Genomic DNA, 18,680 nt, shown 5'->3' with positions numbered 1-18,680 from the left:
CGATCAGTGGGGTTGGCCTTTCGCCAGAGGTCTATTAGCTGCCAACGGTTGAGGAGCTCCTGCAACTGACGTCTATCTTGTTTAGCATATTTTACTTTGGCTGAGAAGTTGTCTAGTTGCGTATCTAAGGTGATGTTGAAATCGCACCCTACTAATAGATAACCCTTTGCATGCTGAACTAGTACACTATCTAAATCTTTAAAGAAGACCCCTTGGTTAACATTGGGGCCATATATATTTATGATTGTATACGGTTCCCCAGCTAGTTTCAACACCAACAATATATATCTCCCCCCCTTTATCTCGTACTACTTTTTGTAGCTCCCAAGGAGCAGATTTCCGAAATGCCACTAGCATCCCCTTACTTTTTGTGTTGTTATGATTTGAGGCACAGTATATGTGGGGGTATTGCCTGTGGACGCATAGCCTTTCGTAACGTGGCTTGAGGTGTGTTTCTTGAATTAATGCCACATCTATCTGCAGGCAAGACAGCTCCCGAAACATCAATTGACGCTTTCTGGGAGTGTTTAGCCCTTTTACGTTTAAGGACAACCACGTCACATCATCCATTATCTCTCAGCTGGCGGTTTAGCTCCTCCATTTTCTCCCTTGACCATCTTCCCACATTGGGAACCCCTATGGACATATCCCAGACATAACCTTCCACCCTCCTCTCTCCACCCCAAACCCAAGTGCTCTGATTCCCCCCCCCCTCCCCTACTCTTCCCTCCCCACTGATGGTACCCCATGGTAGACCACTAGGCACCACAGTAGAGAAACAGTGACTAACATATCGCTTACCGCAAACCCCTATGAAAACTTACAACATATTTGACCCTCGCTGTTAACTTTCTATGGCAGACATCTTGGTCAGAAATAAACAATCTATTCCAATATACAAAGTCCTTGGCCTTCAGGTAACCCTCGTTGAGGATTGCTGTCGTTGTAGTCTCCGCAGATCTTTGCCCACTCTCCTCCACTTTGGCGGGGCGTTCGGTGCAGCGCTCCTTTTTCCTCCGCTTGCATCCTCTGGTCCTGATGGTAAGTCCGCCTCTGGACAAATTACCTTAGCCTCCTCTAACGCCTGCACCTGATGCAATTTCCCATCTTTACAGAACACCAGGGCGAATGGATATCTCCATCTATATTGTATATTCAGTTCTCTTAACCTTTGTGTAAATGGTTTTAGTTCACCTCTTCGTCGCAGTGTCGCCGTTGCCAGGTCCTGGTAGATTTCAATCCTGTATGAATCCCATTTAAACTCTTGGGCTTGACATGCTGCTTTCAGTATCTGTTCTTTCAACTTAAAGCTCGCAAAGCATGCTATAATGTCTTTAGGTATGTTATTCCTGCCTGGACCCAGTGCTCTATGGGCCCTCTCAATCTGGATCGCTTCCAATTCAATAGTTGTGCCCATTGTAGACAACAGTTCTCTTACCAGCTTCTGGATCACCTGTGTACTGTCCTGGTATGTAGGAGTCTCTGGAAGGCCTCTAAATCTTAGATCGTTGCGGCGGCCTCTGTTTTCCAGATCTTCTACTTTCATCCACAGTTGCTGCTGATCTTTTTGTATGCTTGATAACTGTTGTTCAAACGAGCCCAGCAATTCGCTATGCGTTTCCACTTGCGTTTCAGTTTCTTCCAGACGAGACCCTAACTCGCGTATCTCGCCCCTGAGATCTGTACCAAGCGTTGCCACCTCCGACCGCAGCACTTTTATATCTGCGCTAATTTCCTGCAGCCAGTTTTTAAGCGCTGATGGGATTTCCTCTTGGCCCGAATCGGGATGCTCCGGGGAGGTGTCAGACGGGGTCGCCTGGTTATCGGCTGCCGGCGCTAGCTGCTTTCTGGCCTCCGCCATTTTGTCCCGTCGCGCCTCTTCTCCCGGGAAGGCGAAGCGCGAGAGATCTGCCCCTATCACCGTGGAGCTTATCGCCTTCGCCGCTCCTGTTGATTTAGACATCATTTTGGTATGTTTGCGATCTCCGTTAAGCGTCCGATTGGGGAAGAACTTTATGCTTTTTTTGTGGGGTAGCGGGAGCTTCGCTCTCATGCGACCATGCTGATGGGTGTCGTCACTTCCTCTCCACACTGCAGGTACTTTCTGTGGTCACAGAAGAAAAAACTAACTGGCAGTAAATCTCAAGAACGGGCATTAGATCCTCTCAACCAACCCTTTCATGCTGCCTCGGACCTAGCGGTGAATTTGTGTTGTGCTCGTTAAAATCCCCTGTTTAGTTCTGTGCATTGGGAAGAATATCTAATGAACTCAGTCATCTATTTTGATAAACAGTGGTACACACAGGTATGCAATATAAACTTCTGCAATGAACATGTACATTTCACAGTAGCTTTCTGCATCAACCATTAAGCCTAAGTACATAAGTACTGTCATACTGGGAAAGACCAATGGTCCATAGAGCCCAGCATCCTGTTTCCAACAGTGGCCAATCCAGGTCACAAATACCTGGCAAGATCCCAAAAATGTACAAAACATTTTATACTGCTTATCACAGAAATAGTGGATTTTCCCTAAGTCCATTTAATAATGGTCTATGGACTTTTCCTTTAGGAAGCCGTCCAAACCTTTTTTAAACTCCGCTAAGCTAACCGCCTTTACCACGTTCTCTGGCAACGAATTCCAGAGTTTAATTACACACTGAGTGAACAAAAATTTTCTCCGATTTGTTTTAAATTTACTACATTGCTTCATCGCATGCCCCCTAATCCTAGTATTTTTGGAAAGCTTAAACAGACACTTCACATCTACACGTTCAACTCCACTCATTATTTTATAGACCTCTATCATATCTCCCCTCAGCCGCCTTTTCTCCAAGCTGAAGAGCCCTAGCCGCTTTAGCCTTTCCTTATAGGGAAGTCGTCCCATCCCCTTTATCATTTTCGTCGCCCTTCTCTCCACCTTTTCTAATTCCACTATATCTTTTTTGAGATGCAACGACCAGAATTGAACACAATATTCAAGGTGCGGTCGCACCATGGAGTGATACAAAGGCATTGTAACATCCTCATTTTTGTTTTCCATTCCTTTCCTAATAATACCTAACATTCTATTTGCTTTCTTAGCCGCAGCAGCACACTGAGCAGAAGGTTTCAACATATCATCAACGACGACACCTAGATCCCTTTCTTGGTCCGTGACTCCTAACGTGAAACCTTGCATGACATAGCTATAATTCGGGTTCCTCTTTCCAACATGCATCACTTTGCTCTTGCTCACATTAAACGTCATCTGCCATTTAGACGCCCAGTCTCCTAAGGTCCGCTTGTAATAAGCCTAAGCTTATTAAAATTCATAAAAACATCCTCTTCCTTGAGGGAAGGGGAAAAGGGGCAAAAGACTTTTAAATCACTATTTACAACAATAAAAAGCATTCTCAGGGAGCTGAAGCAGCTCGTTATTGAAATCAGACTGCCATGGCAATTCTCATTCATTTACATTTCTAGGCATCACCATTACTGCCAAACTAGGAAATAAGGATATATGAAGCAGAGAGGAAACTTCAGACTTTCATCAGGAGCAGTCCGCAAAAGAAACACTACTGAGGCAGCAATGCTGCCATAGGGTTTAAAACATCCTCTGTCCTTTCATACAATCTGGCCATAAATAAATACAGCCACCACCACTGTCAGCATCACTGGCTTAACTGAGAATCCGGGGAGGGGAGATCACCCTAGCTGGCGGATGAGGAACTCATCTAAAACTAGCCCCAACACAGCTACCAGCACACCCCTGGCTCCACTGTCACCAGAAGAATCTGGGACAAGAGCTACCAGCCAGCAATCCAGAGCAACTGCACGATCCGTCCACCATCCGCTAGGAGACAGAGAAAATACTGAACATTCCAGGCTGCACGATATCCTTAAGGGACGGTTCACTTGGAACTATTTTCTCTGTCTCCTTCCGCTGGTGGATGGACACAACCCATTAGTCTGGACTGGTCTGGTATAGATGACAAGGAAAAACCCCTTTAGTGCACTAAATCCGTTAGCAAGTCAAAGTAAAAGGACCCCTAATAGGTACAGGATGGGTAGCAGACTAACCAAGTAGTTCTGAATCTTCAGAAGGAAATGTTCAGCCAAGAGAAAAATGTTTGTAGCCCAGCTCCTAGCCAGACTTACAGCCCATGTTAACTGGGTTCCTGGGGGGTGGGGGGGTACTGCTCGTGACCTATGTCCATGGCTGTCAGTATAATGGCTGGCCCAGGTTGAGGGGCAGATACAAACAGGGAAGAAACATCTCTATGCTGCCACAGTAGCGCCAAAGTCCTACAAAGGACCGCTCTGAATGAGCTAGAGGACCAAAATGGCGCAGTATGAAACTGTTGGGAGAAAAAATAAGCACACAGTCACACTACTCTATACTCTCTACACATAACCAATTAGCAGAGTCACCTTACAACTTTTAATCATGTGGATTACCGCACTGCCCAAAACACTTTAAGGGGTATGTTTACTAATGTGTGTTAGCGTTTTTAACGCCCATTAAACACTAACGTGCCTATACATTTCTATGGGCATATTAGCGTTTAACGTGTGTACACCATTTACGCATATTAAAAATGCCAACACGCCCATAGCGCCACAACATAGGCGTAAACATTTTTATAAGCTTTCAGTGCCAATGGTGAGCGTGCAAATGGGTACAAAACTAAATGCAAATGGTCCATATCTAAGATAGTAAAAAAAAATCAGTCTCAATGACTGCTTTCACCTCTTCTCTACACAGCAAGACAATGTGACATGGTCGGAAGGACACCCGAGTCTCCATATATAAAGGTCACAGATGGAGTCAGAATGGTTACCCTATGCTACCATAGCTTGGAGGAAATGTCATTAACTACACCTAGGGTACTTAAAAAGCATCATCAGCGCCTTATCTCAATACACAAAACTGGCATGCACAATTTGAATACAGACACTTAAAGGGGACAAAATTTGAAACTGGTAAGCTGCAGAGCCAGTTGCCAAACCCTAGCCTCTTACCACTATTACTGCTTCCCAGTTTCAGAAACTATTTCAATCCCTGTGTCTTTTTTTCTCAGCATAGTGCGGGAGAGTTGTTAATTAAAGGAGAGGGTAAATACACAATACACAGAATACATCTTTAAACTGGTCCCTTAAATTCCTTTGTAGTGATAGCAACAGCCATGCTGAAAGCAATGTCACTCGGAATGTGCTCAGACAACTGTATGTTTCCGAAAGCCATGCTGTGGACCCCAAACACAAAGTAATTTTAAAATTGCTTTATTATTTAGTACACTCTGGAAACTATGCACCTGCAAAAATTTGCACTCAGTTCAACACAGCATACACAGCCATGGTAACCTGAATAATTCTCCAATGAGCCTGAGGCCCCTTCTTGGGGTGCCAAAGTGAAGGCATGCAATGACAATCAGATACCAATTAGAGGAGACACAGTGTTCCTGCCTATGGATACTAGCTGTGAGCTTTCATTTTGAGATCAGCAGAAGGTAAGAATTATAGAGGAATGCAAGCAGAATGCCACTAGCATTCATATTTTCCCATTCCTGCTAATAAACACAGCGGAAGCAGCACTGCTGAAGGCCAGTTTGCTGCAGCTGGTTGACCAGTGGAGAAGACAGCAGACAGAAAACTCCGTCAATGTCTCATGCAGTCTATGGAAGGGGCTCAAGAAGTTTTAAGGTGAGGGAGACAGGTGCACTAAGCAGCACGTCGAAGAGATTCCTAGTCAGGCAAGGCCTATAGCGGAACATCAGAGATTGGCGGTTTACAGCACGATCTGTCCACAGACCTGCCTCTTACTATACCCTGTCCCAAGTATGCAGCTGCCTGTGACAAGGAGCGCAGAACAGATCACTTTCAGTTGGAGAAGGGGACAGCTATGGGGTGGGAAAGAACCCTATGCAGAAGGCTGCAAAGGAGATGTGGAAGTGGTAGGGAAAGGGAACAGCTACCGAGAGAGAGAGAACAAGACAACCTGGAGGTTAAAAAATGTTGCTAGTCACCCATTTCAGTACAGAATTATTGTACACATGCTAGAGAGAGAGAGAAAGAACACACATCATACATAATTTTGATTTATTTTTCATACTATAATTTATGTTGAAATTTTGATACTTTTTGGGCCCTGTGAAAAACCCACCAGTTGGGGTTTTGAAGGCTTCACCTGGGGGGGGGGGGGGGGGGGCTTAGCAGGAGGTTCTCTTGGCAAACAAACCCCAAACTTCAAAATTAACACACCCTTTCGGGGTTTTATTTATTTATTTAGTTGGTTGGCTATTTAAGGATACTTTCCCCAATTTGAAGGTATATAGAGATGGGTTTTTCAAAAAAAACTCCATGAGTAAGTGTAGTGTTAATTTTGAGTTAGGGTCAAACTGCTTTCAGAAGTTTTCTGGAGAAACCAATAATATACAAAAATCACACATACACACGTCCCATACTATATAACTGAAAATTCATTTCAATAAAGGATCACAAACTGTATGCCCATATTCATATTCTAGAAAGCTCATGCATTATATCCTGTTGCCTTTAACAAAAACAAACAAAAATAGTACCAAAAAAACAAAACAAAAACAAACAACCAATCCATGTCCATATTAGCAATTTAAAAACCACTGCATAAAGTATGGGGTGGGAAACTTTCAGAAGAGCTTCAACAGACCTCAGAGTAACATAATATTAAAATCTATTCGGGTGGGGGGAGGGGGATTCCTGCTTCCCTCTATTCCCCAGTAACAAAGATGTTGTCAGAAATGACAATTTGTGTCCCCTGGTGATGTCTTGCTAGCATTTGGTTATAAGCCATAAAGCAGGAATAATTTCAGCCTGTCAGGAGTCTAGCTAATGCCCACTTTTCCCCTAGAGAGAATTCCTGTCAAACCTAATGAGAGCTCCAAAGGCCCTCTCTACAACATAATGAGCACTTAGGCCATGCTAGTGATCAGTCAGCAAAAAGCATCAATTTAAGTCCGGCTACACCCTCGGGTCTAGACGTCACCAGTTTTAATAAGAATTATGATTACTGGATACCAAATGCCTCCTTCAGACTTGTTACTGTTTGAAATTTAGAATAGTGAGGTTAGCTGGTAAGGCAGCAGATGTATCTCTTCTAGAAGATAACATTACCTCTTTCATCCTCCGCAAACATAATATTAAAATTAAAAAGAAAAAAAAAAAAAAAAAAAGAGGGAAAGATTACGACACCATTTGGTGTCCAAATTATAGGATAAAATCCGTGCTTACATAATGCAAGGCTTAGTACGAGAAAGCTTACATTTAAAGCTAATTTCATAGCACTGGTTGCCACTAAGTTCCAACATTATACACTACATAATCGCTGAAAAAAAAAAAAAAAAAATTTTAAAACCTCAAGGCACAAAATAGCAGGGTAACATCTAAGTCACAGGTCACAAAGCAACAAGCAGATAATGCAGCTACTGGGAACTACAAAATATCAACAATCTTTTAAACTACTGAATCAGAAACAGCTTTAATAAAATATATACCAACTCATATCATATACTGCAGGTTTTCCAAGCTGGGGGTGGGGAGGGGATGAACAACTATTTGTAAAGTTTAAGTGTACCTTTTTCTCCAGAATTGAGGTAAGATGTACTAAGCATTTTTAGCCTATCCAAGGGCACAAAAAATTCAGCAATGAGGCCCTTTTTGCCCTATCATCTTAAATATTTTCCACCAAATCGGAACTATTTCACAAACATAAAAAGGGCAAACATTAACAAAGAAAAACAAAATCTGAAATGCACTCGTTTGATGTCCGAGTATACTGAACATCTAAAACCTGAACTAATCAATTTTTCTGCTTTGTCCCAGGCAGTCAACCCTGCTCTTTAATTTAATGAAACAAGAGTTTTTGACCAAGCAGCACATACACATCAAGCAAGAATTGTATTGTTGCACTTTGAAATGTGTCCAACTGTGCAACTTCATCTAATGATAATCTTTTTTAAGAGCCAATCGATTTCTTAAAGACTTATTGTACCAGCGCCTTGATGAAAAAGTAGACGTCAGCATATCTACAGAATACTTACACCCTGCCATTAATGCTTTCTTTGGCAGACAATGACTACTCAATTGAGGGTCCTCTGGGCTATGCAATCATTTAGCCTTTCTTCTCTTACAGAGGTCCTTAGTGTCTTGTTCCAGTTCAATACTCTTTTTATTCACCATTAGAGAAGCCATAAGTGTGAAATTTTATGGGAACTTAGAAAACTCTAGTTACACAAGTCGAGTTTGCAAGCCACTAATTTCTTTTTTTTTTCTTTTTTCTTCATTTGGGTTTATTTTTTCATAAACAGTAGGATGCAAGAGGTGCATTAACATACAGTATATTGCAATCATACAAGACCAGGTCAAAATAACCTTGATCTGTCACATGTTTTCTAACCAAAACAATACACAAATACAGCCAGAAAACACAATTCAATCTAAAGTTCAGCTTACACGCTCCCTTTAGAATACATGCAACTAAAGACATCTATGTGGTAACCAACAAAAATGCCAAAATCAAATATATCCGCACACTCTAAACAAATAAAATGCACACTTCTTAGTTGCTGGCAAGTCCTAAAACGCATTTGCCACATATTTCAAAATCAACAGGAAAAAAAAAAAAACGTGTTTGCATGTGCTTAGTAGATCTAATCTCTACATTGTGTTAGTGACCAATGTTTACCCTCCAGTCACGCACCCTGTTGCACTCCACATTTCCTAGTCAGCGCAGCTTTCACTTGATCAGGTTTTACTTTGCTCACATATGAAAATACAGAATGAGTTTTAAAAGAAAAGTTTATTTCTTACCTGCTTGTGCATTTCAATATTTAATCCGTAAGACATTTCATAATACTGTAAAGGAAATATTTTAAAACGTTATAAAATGTATACTGTGCAGACATGAAACTATATCAATTGATTATACTTGCAGTTCTGTACCTACCATCACGTAATGTCTCTGCATTTCTGTTTTTTCGCTTGCCAATTTTTCACATTCCAGTTTAAGGCTGCAAAAATAAATCAAATGGGCATCTTAAGCATATAATTTCTTACTAAGATTTGCGTGACACCTTTAGATTTATTAACGCCTTTATGAACAGATTCACCCAAGGCAGTGTTCAAGGGGTGTACCTTGACAGAGAACAATTACACTGTAGTAACAGCAGAACAATTTGAACTCTAGAGAAGAAAAATCCATTCCTGAAACTCTACACTTCCTTTAATTTAGCTATAGATACTGTATAATTATTCATGGAAGTTTGCTCTACACATGATTCCTTCACTATCCCCTGCCCAAAATAAAAGCACATGAAAGGAGCTTTAAAAATAACCAACATGGAGCTCTCATTTTGAAAAGGTGGCCAGCAGTAATGATGCATGGGGGGGGAAAAAAAAGCTGCCACTGAAAAAAGGTCTACTATGGGTTACCCAGCCCAAACAAACTCCTGACCTCTGGTGGGTTCATTAAAGTTCACAGACCCTTCATACAATGGTAAGTTCTACTACACTGAGAACTCCTGCTAGCAGAAAGAGTATCTAAAAAAAAAAAAAAAACAGAATTGGCGCCTGGGGTGGACGGGTAAAGGTAAACCTCCTCCTTTAATCAACTACCATATTTTTTTTTTACACGAAGGTTTGCTACATGGTAGTTACACAGTCACTAATTTACTATTTTAAATAAACAATGACTTAATAGTGTAACCAGACTCATATGGACAAACAGCACCGATTCATCTGCTGTTTTGAACTCCAGATTTCGTTACAAAATGAAGAGCAAATATTGACCGTTCTCATGCAACTCGAACACACAGAGAAAGTTCATTTGAATGAGACAAACACAGCGCTGGAAACAAAACAGGAAGAGGGGGCCAATGAGGACTTCAAACCTGACCCCGGGCGCCCTCGTCCGGCCTAGGGGGGGAATACGGCTGTCTGCACCGAAGAGCAGCTAGGTGCACACTCTTTGCACTGTCTCTTTCATATGCACACCCTCCCTAAGCAACACTTGCTCTTTAACCCACCACTCTCACAGCGTCACCTTCTATTTTCTGGTACCCACCTGTGATACTGTGCTTGGAGAAACTGAAACTCCTCTTTAATCCGGTCCAGCGACTCGGGGATAGTGAATTTAAACGGCTGTCCTGCAGCCTGATGCGGCGTCTGGGTGGCCAACGTTTCGTGAGAAGGAGAGAGAAAAAGAACACTTTTTTTTTACAATGGAAAATATACAAATATACACATCATACCGTGCAATGCAATGCCACAGTTAAAAAAAAAAAAAAAAAAGGCCAACCACTAACTCCAGCATCCTGTCTGTACCGCTGTAAGTACTTCCGAAGAACAGGCCCTTTCTAGCCACCGCCACCACAGGCGACATGTGCAACAGCTAACAGAAGGGGGAGGGGGAGGATGGCCCCCTACCACACCAGATCCTCACTTCCTCTGCAAAGTCTCCGAAACACGAGAGCAAACAACAGTTTCAAAGGCAAGAGGGAGTGGGAGGGGGGGGGGGGGGGACTTGGTGATATTTGCTCAGCAGCACACATCTTGCTTCTTCTGTTCTGCGCTTCAACAGCTCCAGAGGAAGTAAGCACATCGTGAAAGGGAAACGAGACCCCCCCCCCCCCCCCCCCAAGCAACAGCGCTTGAGAACTACAGCTCTCTACACAGAAAACCCCACACAACTGTAAAAAGGATGCATGCACGATCAACCATCTCCCCACCTCCTGCAAAAACACATTAGGAGAAAGAGTTCAGTGGGCTGGCTGGGTAGACACCAACCGATACTGTCAAAAGCAGTGCAGAATCAGGCGTCCCCAATCCCCCCCCCCCCCCCCCGCAATGCTGCGAAGGGGACGGGGAAAGAGTCTACAGCCGAGCATCCCCTCCAGCTCTTTGTTGCTGGTTCTCCTGGGAAAGGGAGGGATCGGTGATCACATGGAGAGAGGGAAAAAAAAGGGCCTTCGTTCCCTTCAAGCTACACCAGCTAAATACACCCCCCCCCCCCTCTCAATCCTCCCGTCCCAACCACAAGTCATAGCAAATACACAAAATAAAGCAGAGTGAAGGGCGGCAGCAGCTACCCCAGGGCCCTGCACAACGCTCCTCCTTCCCCCGATGCAGGTACTTACTGGGTGCCTGCTCTGGGGAAACATGGCTCTCACAGCCGCCGCTTTGCTCCTTTGCAGCTCAATTCTCGACTTAATTTCAAATCCAATCCCCACAGAGAACAAAAGCACACAAAACAAGGAAAGCAGACTCCTTAGATCTGCTACTGCAGCATCCTCGATTCTCTAGAGTTTCTTTTTTTCTCTCTCTCTCCCCAACAGTCAGTCGGACGATTTCTTGCAAAAAGAGGGGGGGAAGCACAAAACAAAAACAAACAAAAATGTGGTTGGGTAGAAGAGCGGATCTTTACCTCCGCTCCCCCCCCCTTAAAAAAAAAAAAAGACTCTGAACTCCGAAATTAACCTCGTCCAGCTCTTCTTTCTCCTCTTGTCCTTTCCTTCACAGTAACTTGGTGAAAAGAGTTTCCAGGAACACGGAAACGGCAACAAATCCTCTTGCTTTCCGATGGACAAAAGTATTCTTCCTCTTCCTCAAAAATTAAGAAGCTAATTAAAAAACACACACACAAAGGATGAGCCGGGGGTGGGGAACTAAACAAACCCTTAAAAAAAATACATACACATATACACAAATCACCGCATTATCAAGACAATAAGCACAGCCAAACGGGATGCATGTGTATGTGAGTGAATTTCAAGCGATCAGACTGCAAATATCATCCCGAAAATCTGACTCGCAGTCGTCCCGGCTCCTGAAATATCATAACCGTGTTTTTAAAAAAATAAAATAATCACAAGAGCAAAAGGAGATGGTTGCTGTTTTGTGGTGTTGTTTTTTTTTTTCCCCCTTGCAGCGTGGTCCAACACAACATCCACGAAAAGAGAGCCAGACACGCGCGCGCTCACATACACACAAAGCCCGGGCGAAATCGTAGTGTGTGGGGGGGGGGGAGGATAGCAGAAATAGAACCCGCGCTCGCGCACTCCCCTCCGCGCCTTGCCCCCCTCCAGACACACTGACGCGCGCGCGCTTCTGGCAGCTAATGAGGAGCGCGAGACCGGCGAGGGAGACAACGAAGCGGCAGAAAAACCTCTCACAACCTACCGCGGTCCACAGCAACTTCTTTGGCCCCCATTACTGAAGAACTCCCTCCCCCTCTGTAAAATTGATGGTTTTGCAAAAAGGGTTAGTTTGAAAACAATAATAATTATAAAATGAAAAAAAAAGTTCTACGGCCCAGAAAGCACAGACTGTGGGAAGAGAACTGTATAAAACGGGACAGTGTATCCGCCCGGCTGGCCGCGCCTCTCTCGCACTGGTTACATTAACACGCGGTTTCACACTCCTCCGGCTAACCAGCAGCCGGTCCCACCTCCGCCAATCGCCGACCGGTGGCCAACGTGGGACAGTGACGAAAACCTTGTTGCTAGCCAATGAGCGGCGGAGGCTGCGTCCGGCTGAGGTGCTCCTTTCCTTGGGCAGAGGGAAGCCGGGGAGGACCAATAAGCTCCAACTGCAGGGCTCGGATTGGTGGGGAGAATGAGAAGGTCGGTGGGAAGGAGAGTGGCAATGCCGAGTTGTCAATCAAAGTAACGTGGGTCTAGAGAGCTGCAAAGGAGAATGTGTGTGAGCTTTTATATACACATGTAGATGCACTCTACACACACAAACACAGAGGGACGCACAAATGTAGGGATTAATAATGCATGCTATTATCATTACTGGCCAAACACGGCTGTGTTTTTTTCTCTGTTTGAATAAATAGACTAGTGTGATATGGCAGTTTCCAAAGAGGTCACAAAAGACTTTAAGAACGACTATTATTGCTCTGTAAGGTGAAGTGAAAATATCCATATGTGTACATATGCATATCGATTTCTTGCTGTAGTTCAGCATGCATTCTGTTCAACCAGATTGTGCACCTTTGGTTAGGCTGTGCAGATAGGGATAGTTGTTTACAATATAGGCCAACCAAATTTCAGTTTTGGTTTTGGTTATTACCCAAGCGCTGAAAGGTTATTTTAATTTAGGGGCCCTTTTACTAAACCACGTAAGCGTCTATGTGTGCCCAACATGTGCCAAAATGGAGTTACCACCCGACTACCACGTGGCTCTTGTGGTAATTTCATTTTTGGCGCGCGTCCGAAAAATATTTTTTATTTTCAGTCACTTGTAACAGACGCATGTCAAGTGACATTTGGTGTGCGTAGGTCATTACCGCCTGAATTCTTTACTGCTAGGTCAATGACTGGCGGTAAGGTCTCAGACCCAAAATGGACGCGCGACAATTTTGATTTTGCCGCACATCCGTTTTTGGCAAAAAAAAAAGGCATTTTTGTAGGTGCGCTGAAAAATAATTTTGTGCATGCCCAAAACACACGTCTACACTACCATAAGCCATTTTTCAGCGCATCTTAATAAAAGGACCCCTCGGTTTCTGCCGAAAAATGACGACATGTTTTAGATGAAAGCCGAAAATGTATGCTTTGTTTTCCTCCCCCCACCTACCTGTAGGCTTCCCTGGCATATTTCACAATTCCTAGTGGTCTAATGAATAATACTGATTTTTTATTTATTTTACTGTAGCATGCAAATGAGTTTCTTATATCCAGAAATATTTTTGTAATTGAGAAAGAAAATGCACCAAAATGTTAGGCCTTTGTAAAGCACTTAGCATGACTGGGATTATTTCACAATGAGAGAGTTTAAAGGAACCCTAGCTCCTGTGGATTAAAATTCAATAGCTAGTGGAACCTGAGGTAGAATGATACTCTTGAGTTTATCAGTTTCTATCCATATAGGCTGCTAGGGGAGATACCAGTCTCATTCAGGCTATAAATCTTAGTTCACATATAAGATTCGCTTCTTGCTTGCTTTATATTGGGGAGGGGAGACACCACTGAGTTGAGGACTTTGGGTTTGGGAAGTTTATTTTTTGTATATAGAAAATAAATAAGATGAGCCAGAGGAGATGGATCATCTGTATCCATGGTTTTCACTGCCAGACCACCAGGGCTGACAACAAGTCAGGTTTTCAGGATATTCCTAATGAATATGCAAGAGAGATATTTGCATGCCTACTATTTCCATTGTATGCAAATGTTTTTCATGCATATTAATTAACAAAACAATTTCCCAAGCAGAATAAATATAAATAATAAAAATATTTAAAAATTTGTGTGTAGTGCTCAGAACCCAACCTGACCACACAATGAAAACGTTTTTGCTTTTTTCATTCATCAAGGCCACTGTTAGCTATCATTTTACCTCCTCAGTAGTTAACAGCAGTTCATGCAGATATCACAGTCCAAAATTCTTAATTCAAAAATACCAATAAAGTAAATACACTTATTTCAAATGCATGAAACTGGGGATAGAGGAAGCATAATACAATCCAGTAAAGCTTGCTGTTCAAGATGCATTCCTCTGTTATAGACACAGTGCCTCATTACTTATTGCAACCACCCCAACAAAAAAAAATTTCACTGTATGGTCACATTGAGTTTCTAAGCACGTCACATAAAAAATATGTATTATTTATATTTATTCTGCTTGGGATTTGTTAATATACAATTAAATCCCAGGATTTTCTGTATTATAGAGCTGATTGTTGTGCATTACAGTAGTTTTTTTAAATTCCTATTCATTAGGGATATCCTGAAAACCTGACCTGTTGATGGCCCACAAGGACTGGGAATGAAGATAAGGATCTACTTTTTGGCTGATTTTGTTCCGATACATCTTTAAGTGGAAATAAAAAGATAGATCTCCTCATTTTGTCCTGCAAGGGTGTCCCAGAAGTTATAACTATCAGTTTCTATATTTGTTTAGATGGGTGACATTTTTTGCTTCTCACTTTTAGATTGAGAGAGCATTTGTGCCCCCCCCCTCCATGTGTCACCCCCTCCCCCAAAGCGCATCATCTTACCTTTCTTCCCAGCAAGGGGGTGCGTGGAGCAGGCGTGCGGCTGTCAGCTCTGCTGGTCCCCTGCCCCGGAACAGGAAGTAACGTTAGAGAAGGCAGGAGACCGGCAGAGCAGACAGTCGCACGCCTGCTCCACACACCCCTTTGCTGCCTGCACTTGGGGTGGACCGCCCCCACTGCCCCGCACTTGGTACACTACTGGGCTGGTGTAACTGCAGGTTTGTAAATGTTAGGCACATTGATGCTGGCTTACACTAATACTCTATAACAGAATCTGGGACTCTGTAAAGGGTGTCCAAATTTGGCCATGATCCTGAGATGCACACATAGCTAACTTGGGTATTGAGCCAATTAACAGCAATGATTGGCTGCTAACAATTGGCATTCATTGGTACAAATTTGGAGTTGTGTGTACAACCACTTAACGTTCTATTCTACAAAGATCCTTCTCTAAAGATCTGTGCCTATGTTTTTTTCATGCGCAACCCAAAAGGGAGCGTGACCATGGGCGTATCAGGGCATTCTGAGAAGTTCCGTGCAGAATTACTGATTACTGTCTGAATGCGCCTAAGTTGGGCACCGGCGTTTACACCTGGTTTCAGCAGGCATAAGTCCAGTGCCCAAACGTTAGGCATGGGATCCATGCTAAATGTCTATATAAGGCCTTCAGTGAATCTCTTCATAAAGACAGGTAATAAATCCCAATAAATAAATAAGGTACATGCCCTTTATAGAATAGCGCTGAGCACTGAATTTTTTTGGCACCCAAGTTTCAGCACTGCCTATAGAACTCCCTTCTAGGCTTCTGTCTCATATCTTTGGGGGGTGCCTAAATGGAAGTACCCAGTTGTAAAATCGCCCCCATAGTGGGTGGCTAGTCAGCACTGATTGGGCTGGTAGCTAATTAAGTTGAACATGCAAATCCAGAATGTGACCAGCTTTGCACGCACGATGTAAGTCACGCTGTGCAGAATCCAGGGGTATATTTTCACCGTTAATACTTCAATGCCCATTCCCCACCCATGACTTGCCCCTCCCCCCAAAAATGTTTAAAAATATATAGTGCGTGATTAGTGCTCACTGACAGGCAAATTACTGTGAAATGCTTTAATGCGTTTTTGCAGTAAGCCATTTTTCTTGCATTAAACCCATGTTAGCACTTAACATGGTTTAGTTAAACGTCACCTAATGTTGCTGGAACATAATGCAAATTCAGGCTTTCTTTTCCTGATTTGCTATTTGTAAATCTACTGGGATAAAAAATTCAATTGAAAATTAAATTATAGCATGGAACAACCTTCTAGAAAGCTGATTCTCAAAACCCGGTGCTGGCAGTAAAACCAGTTAGCATGGGAATACCGCGCATATAAATCTGCGTGGAATGCTCAGAGGACTTTAGCACGGAAAACAACATGTGCGGCAGATGGCTGCAAATTGTATTTAAATGTAGTCAAATGTATCCTAATCATGTCATTTGCTATGCCTTCCCAATTCTCAGAGAACAGCGCACAAACAAACCCTGCTTTTACTACAGGAAAAGTAACGCCAGCTTGGAGCTAGCAGTGGAATGTTTGAAAAGAGGATTTCCTTTGATTTCCAGTTTAAATGCTGCTAGCTTTGATTTCTTTCGGAAGCGGGAAAAAAGTCTGTGCAAGCTTGAAAGCGCTGGTACTGAGAAAGAAACCTGCGCGAGCTAAGGCAAATCTGAAAGTGAAAGCACACATTGGCACCTGTTTTCTGTGCTTAAATATAAGCCTTCCAAGTAAAAAAAAAAAAAAAAAGGCTTATATTTAAGGGCACAGAAGAGTGGTGCCGATGTGTCCTGCACGGTCAGATTTCCTGGCATATGCCCACAAGAGTTGCGCTTACCACAAAACTGTTCTGTGCATGCACCAATCATGTCCCTCCCCTTTGCTTTTGCTTTTATAGCACACATAGAATTTAAATATCATTTCCTTTGAGCATTAAAGAGCTACTTTTTCTGCACTGTTTTGGCAGTATGGGATGTGCACAGTTGGCTGTACCGCGGGTGTTCTGAGAATCAGCCTGCAGGAGAGTTGACTGTCTCAGAAACAGTTCCAAAAGTTCAAGAAAGCAGGGGACACCTCAGAGGGCCCTGAATGTAAAGTCAGAGAGCAAGTATTATAGTAGGGAGGGACCTGAGCAAACTGGCTGGGCCTTGTAGTTTATCATCTATTGCAGAATTCATGGTTTTTCACTTTTCTGCAACCCAACCTTGAATTTTTCAGACTAGACCCTCTTTGCCAAGCATTTTACAGTGGAACCCCGATATAATTATTATTTATTTTATTTATTTGGATTTTGCTCACACCTTTTCAGTAGTAGCTCAAGGTGAGTTACATTCAGGTACACTGGGTATTTTAATGCTATGATTGGGATCCATAAAATATCATCATGTTAAATGCGGGGTTGTGTTATAGCGGGGTCAATAGAACATGAACACAATTGAACAAAAAACTGAACTGTTGGAAAAGGAGCTATATGTAAAAAAAAAAAAAAGGGAAGCCAAGACGTGATCGCGTTATATGTGGATTCATGCTATTGCGGGGTGTGTTATATCTGGCTTCCACTGTATTTCTTATTATTCATACGAATGTGAATATAACTCGCCTCGAGCTACTAAAGTAAAGGTGTGAGCTACATCCAAATAAAAGCATATTCATTGTTATTTCTCATTTCTATGCCACAGCCTTGTATTTTCCCCGTCTTCTTTCCCAAACACTGCCTGACCTAGGGATTTTCTGGATCAAAGACTTCATGGAGTTCTAGGTTTGCATGCCGCCTCTGTCCATCAGAATCAATACTGTCGGTTTGGGAATAGGTGTAAGTTGTTTTTTCATACAAATGTAAATGTCCTCAGTGCGATTTTTTTTTGTGTATAAAATGTGTCATAGTACACTGGAGTCTTGAGCTAGTATATATGGGGTCTGTGCCCCTGTCAGAGTCATCTGTCCTCTTTTAGGAGGGCTGCTTCACATAGATCTTTTCAGGCTACACAGCAGACTGTTGGCAGTGTGAGTAATGAAATACCCACCATGTGCAGTGGTATAAATAGGTAATATGCGGACAGATCGTTTTTGGAAATATCTGAGTAGGTAGAGGTACATGCCGCAGAAATTTTGTAAGTGTGATATGCTAAACAGATTCTAGTCTTCATAAATCTCTTACCACACTTCAAATTATATTCAATGTAACTTAATAAGGAATAATTGGCGTGCAGCTTTGTATCAGAAAAGTGATGATTGGATCAGGAATTTCAGGTAACCTCATTATAAGTGCCTGAGGGATTTAAAAAAAAATGTTTTTAAGAGTGCATGCAGCCTGAGAAGTAATTTCCTTTTTTGCCACACCTTGTAAAATCCATAGATTGCCTTTTATGGGGTAATTCGTAGGTCTGCCACCCATCTCCAGCCTTGAAATCATCCTAGGTTCACCATAGTATTTGGGCGTCACCTCACCCATGAATAGCAAGGCATCACTGTCAACCATTTTCATCACTTTTGTGAATTATGAGTTTTTTTTTTTAATTTAGCTCTGCTGAAGGGCAGTTTCAATTTCAAGCATCCATGTATTACAGTTTTCATTCTAAAATGCTGATACTATCACGCTCTGTTATAGAGAGAAGATTGCTTATGGCTCCAGA

At 42.6% G+C, this 18,680-nt stretch overlaps 1 protein-coding gene across 10 annotated transcripts in view; it reads right to left on the bottom strand.

The window, feature by feature from the left end:
• The window catches only part of TLE1 (TLE family member 1, transcriptional corepressor), a 309,424-nt gene extending 296,994 nt beyond the window's left edge, over positions 1-12,430 (bottom strand). For 4 of the 10 annotated variants that reach the window (XM_030193705.1, XM_030193706.1, XM_030193709.1 and 1 more), the window contains exons 1-5: positions 12,196-12,429; positions 11,154-11,636; positions 10,082-10,182; positions 8,966-9,029; positions 8,830-8,874 (exon numbers count right to left, since the gene is read on the bottom strand). In XM_030193705.1, the coding sequence (XP_030049565.1) occupies positions 8,830-8,874; positions 8,966-9,029; positions 10,082-10,182; positions 11,154-11,177 (234 nt within the window). In that variant the 5' untranslated portion in view covers positions 11,178-11,636; positions 12,196-12,429. Of the gene's footprint in view, positions 1-8,829; positions 8,875-8,965; positions 9,030-10,081; positions 10,195-11,153; positions 11,637-12,195 lie in introns of all 10 variants that reach the window. The other 6 variants (XM_030193704.1, XM_030193708.1, XM_030193702.1 and 3 more) reach the window with 4 other exon arrangements.
• Between the last annotated feature and the right edge of the window lie 6,250 nt (positions 12,431-18,680).

The sequence above is a fragment of the Microcaecilia unicolor genome, chromosome 2 (assembly GCF_901765095.1).
Source record: "Microcaecilia unicolor chromosome 2, aMicUni1.1, whole genome shotgun sequence".
Taxonomy (NCBI): domain Eukaryota; kingdom Metazoa; phylum Chordata; class Amphibia; order Gymnophiona; family Siphonopidae; genus Microcaecilia; species Microcaecilia unicolor.
Note: the sequence above shows the minus strand (reverse complement) of the source record. Positions and strands in the feature narration are given on the sequence as shown.